At 55.3% G+C, this 4,501-nt stretch overlaps 1 protein-coding gene across 1 annotated transcript in view; it reads right to left on the bottom strand.

Moving 5' to 3' along the window:
- Positions 1 to 1,558: 1,558 nt before the first annotated feature.
- ACSBG2 (acyl-CoA synthetase bubblegum family member 2) overlaps positions 1,559 to 4,501 on the bottom strand; it is a 29,676-nt gene continuing 26,733 nt past the window's right edge. Inside the window, 4 exon segments of the mRNA XM_007460733.1 lie at positions 1,559 to 1,632; positions 2,941 to 3,109; positions 3,111 to 3,191; positions 3,280 to 3,419. Coding sequence (XP_007460795.1) covers positions 1,559 to 1,632; positions 2,941 to 3,109; positions 3,111 to 3,191; positions 3,280 to 3,419 — 464 coding nt within the window.

The following is a 4,501-nucleotide window of genomic DNA, read 5'->3' as shown; positions in this document are numbered from 1 at the left end:
ACTTTGACAAACGAAGGTGTGGAGAAGCTTAATAGGTTAACAATGAAGAAAAGAAAATGGATACGGTGGTGTCATGGGCTGGATTGTGTTCCCCTCCACAAATTCGTGTGTTGAAGTCCTCACACCCAGGACCTCAGGATGGGAGTGTCTTTGGAGATGGGGTCTTTACGGAGGTCATCAAGTTAAAGTGAGATCATTAGGGTGGACCCTAATCCAATAGGACAAGTGTCTTTATAGGAAGGGGAAATTTGGACACAGACGCAGGGAGAAAACGGCCGTCTACAAGCAAAGGCGAGGGACTTGAGAAGGAACCAACCCAGCCAACACCTTGACCTTGGAGACTTCCAGCCTCCAGAACCTTGAGAAAAGAAATTCCTATTGTTTAAGCACCCCAGTCTGTGGAACTTTGTCCTATGGTAGTTCTAGGAAACTAATACAGGTGGGTAGGCTGTGGGCATCAGAAGAGAATGATTTGACCACTAAAGGGTTACAGGTGACCCTTGGGACAACCGAAGCTGCATCCTCCTCTCTGCCTGCACTGTGCCTCTAGCTGGGGTTCCAAAATCCTATCAGTGACTCCTGATGTCGTCAGGGCTCCCTGTGAACAAGACTTTGGGGAAAAGGGGGAGAAGGGGGGTGGGTGGGAGGAGCTCAAGTCTCTGTCCTTTACCCCCCAGGGTGGGTCGACACACCTCATTCCTTGGGTTCCTGGCCAGTAGAGCTTCTCCCACCCACAGTTTTGTTTTGTTTTTTTTTTAATATATAAATTTATTTGTTTATTTTTGGCTGCGTTGGGTCTTCGTTGCTGCGCACGGGCTTTCTCTAGTGCAGTGAGCGGGGGCTGCTCTTCGTTGAGGTGCGCGGGCTTCTCGTCGCGGTGGCTTCTCTTGTTGCGGAGCACGGGCTCTAGGCGCGCAGGTTTCAGTAGCTGTGGCCCGCGGGCTCAGTAGTTGTGGCTCGCAGGCTCTAGAGTGCAGGCTCAGTAGTTGTGGCACACCGGCTCAGTAGTTGTGGCTCGCAGGCTCTAGAGCGCAGGCTCAGTAGTTGTGGCTCACGGGCTTAATTGCTCTGTGGCATGTGGGATCTTCCCAGACCAGGGCTCGAACCCATGTCCCCTGCATTGGCAGGCGGATTCTTAACCACTGCGCCACCAGGGAAGTCCCCCACCCACAGTTTTTGACAAAAGGGCTTCTCCAAATAAGTCACAATGAAACATTTGGGCATTTCACCAAAAGCTCTGGCCCTGGATGGGAAGGATGCCCTGCTCCCTCTACGAGACAAGTAAAAGGCAGGAAGAACAGCTAACAGAGTTGGTGGCCAAGCAGGAGGGAGTTTGCATGCCCTGCCGGGACCCAGGTAGAGCGTGAGTTGAGGGCAGACACTACCTAGAAGCCGCGGCAGCCGCGCGTGGGTGCGTGTGCACGCGAGGCCTCTGCGGTTCTGCTCAGGGACCTACCTGCCGCTTGGGGGAGACCAGCTGTGTTGGACTCATCTGAGGCACAGCCCAGCGAAGCCGGTCTCGCCATTGGGGCAGCCGGGAGCAGCTCTGCCAATGACGTCACTGATAGAAGTTGTCGATTTGCTTTTTGTATTTCTGGATTATGAAATGTCTTTTAATCTTTGTCGTTGGACCTGCCGAGAAAGGAGAAACCAGTTCAGACGTGGGGATGCAATAAGAGTCCACGTGCCCCGGGCGTGACCAGGAGACAGGGTCTCATGGCTGGGGCCAGGCTGGTGGCTGGCTGTGCCCTTGACTTCCTGGGGGCACCCCCTTTGCCATCCGCCGGGATGAGAGGACCCCTCCCCTCCCCACCTTGTCCTTGGGCCGCGGTGAGGATTCCGTGAGCTGGCAGGTGGAGAGCACAGTGAGCTCTGTGCCTGAAAGGGATGCTGTACCCGACCATGGAGGGACACCCCCCGACCCTCCGATTTTATAGGTGAGGCTCAGGGCCAGTTGCTCCAAGGTCACCCAGCAAGTGCGTGGCGGGACGAATGCTGGAACTTGAGACTTGTTTCATATGCAGCCCAGGACGCCCTGTAGGCTCTGGTCACCAGGGGGTATGGGCTTCCCTCCATGTGTCCTAGACACACACACACACACACACACACACTCTCTCTCTCTCTCTCTCTCTCTCTCTCTCTCTCTCTCTCTCTCTCTCGCTTTCTCTCTCTCTCTCGCTTTCTCTCTCTCTCCTGGGTCACATTTCCAACTTGTAAATACAAAGACCAGGGTTTGGAGGGACAAGTCCCAACTCCATGTGGCGGGCACAGGATTTGAACCCAGGTTGTTCAACGCTGCACGCTTGCCATGCTCCCAGCTCCCTGCGGTCCACGCTGTGGAATTACAGCTGAGTGCTGAAAGCAAGCCCCAGGGGGGACCTCAGGGGAAGGCAAGACCCCCCCACTCCGACCCCTCCCCTCTCGGCAGGGAGATAGGCAAAGCTAAACTAATACGTAGGGTAGTTTCAGACTCTGATGTATTAGGGAAGCAAGAAGACAGGGCGGTACAATAGGTGTGACGGTGGACTGTAGGGTCAGTGTGTTGGGGGGACGGCAAGCTGCCTTAGCCAGGATGGCCAGGGAAGACTGCTCTCAGGAAGTGGCCTTTAGGGTGAGACCCGGACAATGAGAAGGAGCCTTTCGGGCAAAGAATTGCGGGGGAAGAGCAGTCCAGGCAGAGGGAGCAGTAGGTACAAAGGCCCTGGGGAGAAAGGGCTGTGTGTGTGTGTGTGTGTGTGTATGTGTGTGTGTGTGGCCAGGGGGAGCTGGACACCAGTTAGCTGGAGGCGGCCACATCCCCCTCCCGGTCCACAGCTGGTCCCACAGACACTCTGACTCCCAGAAAAAAAGATGCATCTCCTCAGAGCCCACAGTGGCCCTGGACACTAGCAAGGGACCAGCCTCCACGTTTCAAGGCCACCGGCTCTCCAGGCCGCTCGCCTAGCTCCCCACCACTGATGGAAAAGTCCTTCTCCAAGATGACCCACTTCTGAACCTTCTGCGCGTCGGAGATGGCACACTGATTCACGGCATTTATGCCTTTCTGGATGGCCGTGTAGACCAAGGGGTCTCGCAGCTCCAAGATCTCGGACACGGTGGACGCCTGCCTGGCTGCCTGCATCCCGGCAGAACCTGATGGCCTCCCAGGTCAGTCTGTCCAGCGGCTCTCCGGTCGTCTTGTCGACCTCACACTGTCCCGAGACACCCCTGTCACAACGCCTAGCACCCGGCCCTGAGGACCAAGAAGCGGATCCCTCTCGCCTAGAACACCCACGTTACCTTCAGCGTCAGGAGGACACCCAGAAACTTGGCCTTATCTCCCACTAACGTGGCGTTACTGATGATGGGAATCTTCTCCTTAACCAGGTTCTCGATGGGAATGGGGGCCACATTCTCACCGCCAGCAGTGATGATAATTTCTGAAACAAAGCATGGCTGGGGGTGGGTTCAACCATGACAGTCCAAAAGCCCTGCCCCTTCGTGGATCAGAGGGGACAGAGGTTGGCACCAGTGACCAGTCGCCTAGAAAACCCCAGAAGCAGAGGAAGACCTCCGCCCATGGCCAGGACTCTCCCTCTGCCCTTCTCCAGGCCACAGACCCAAAGTTACTCTGCCGTTCGTCCCGCATCTTCAAATTTCCATTAAGTGTCCAAGTCCTGGGCATTCCACTTGGACAGCGTCTTACGAACTCCTTGCCTGTTCCTTGGTCCCCCATACCCTGCTCCAGGCCCTCCAGCGTGTCTTGCTTGGAAGATAGTCAGGTGTTTCTGACCACACCCTGTCTCTCTGATTCCTCCTTTTCCCATCATTTGGCAACTCCTAAAGACCCTAAGTCCACGTTCTCCCTGGGGGCGTGTGTCGCATCCCTAATTTCGTCAAGCTCTGAAAGAGTTGTGTCACTTTCTCTCGCTGCCCCTGAAATTCTTCAAGAGCCCCTCCTCCTGCCCCAGACACAACCTTTACTTGTTCTTTCACCCTGGGATGCTTGCTACCTCCTGTGCCACCCAGCCAGACTCTCGCCCTCCCATCCCATGATCTCACAGTCACCCTCGCTGAGGTCCTCACAGCACTAGTAATAAGCAGTTTGATCCCATAATGGACATCTCTGATATCATCTGCCCAGTGACGACTCCTTTGGGTTTCTTTAGGGAGCTACTCTCCATCTTTATGTGGTTTTGGGGGGTTGGACTGCCGGGGCGAGCACGTGACCAGGTCTGACCAGTCGGCATATTCCACCCTCTACAGTGATTCATTCTGAGATGTGATAGCGACCCAAGAAGATCCAGCGAGAATCAGGCCTAAAACTTGCCGACACTACTGGGAATAATACACTCTTACTCATCCCTTGGGTGTTAGGATGAACCTAGACTGTTGGCAGCCATCTAGTCACCAAGTTGGAAAAGCCTCTTTAAGAATGGCATCTAGGGGCTTCCCTGGTGGCGCAGTGGTTGAGAGTCTGCCTGCCGATGCAGGGGACACGGGCTCGTGCCCCGGTCCAGGA

This window comes from Lipotes vexillifer, unplaced genomic scaffold, assembly GCF_000442215.2.
Source record: "Lipotes vexillifer unplaced genomic scaffold, Lipotes_vexillifer_v1.1 scaffold1011, whole genome shotgun sequence".
Classification (NCBI taxonomy): Eukaryota; Metazoa; Chordata; class Mammalia; order Artiodactyla; family Lipotidae; genus Lipotes; species Lipotes vexillifer.
This window is presented reverse-complemented; position numbering and strand designations above follow the sequence as displayed.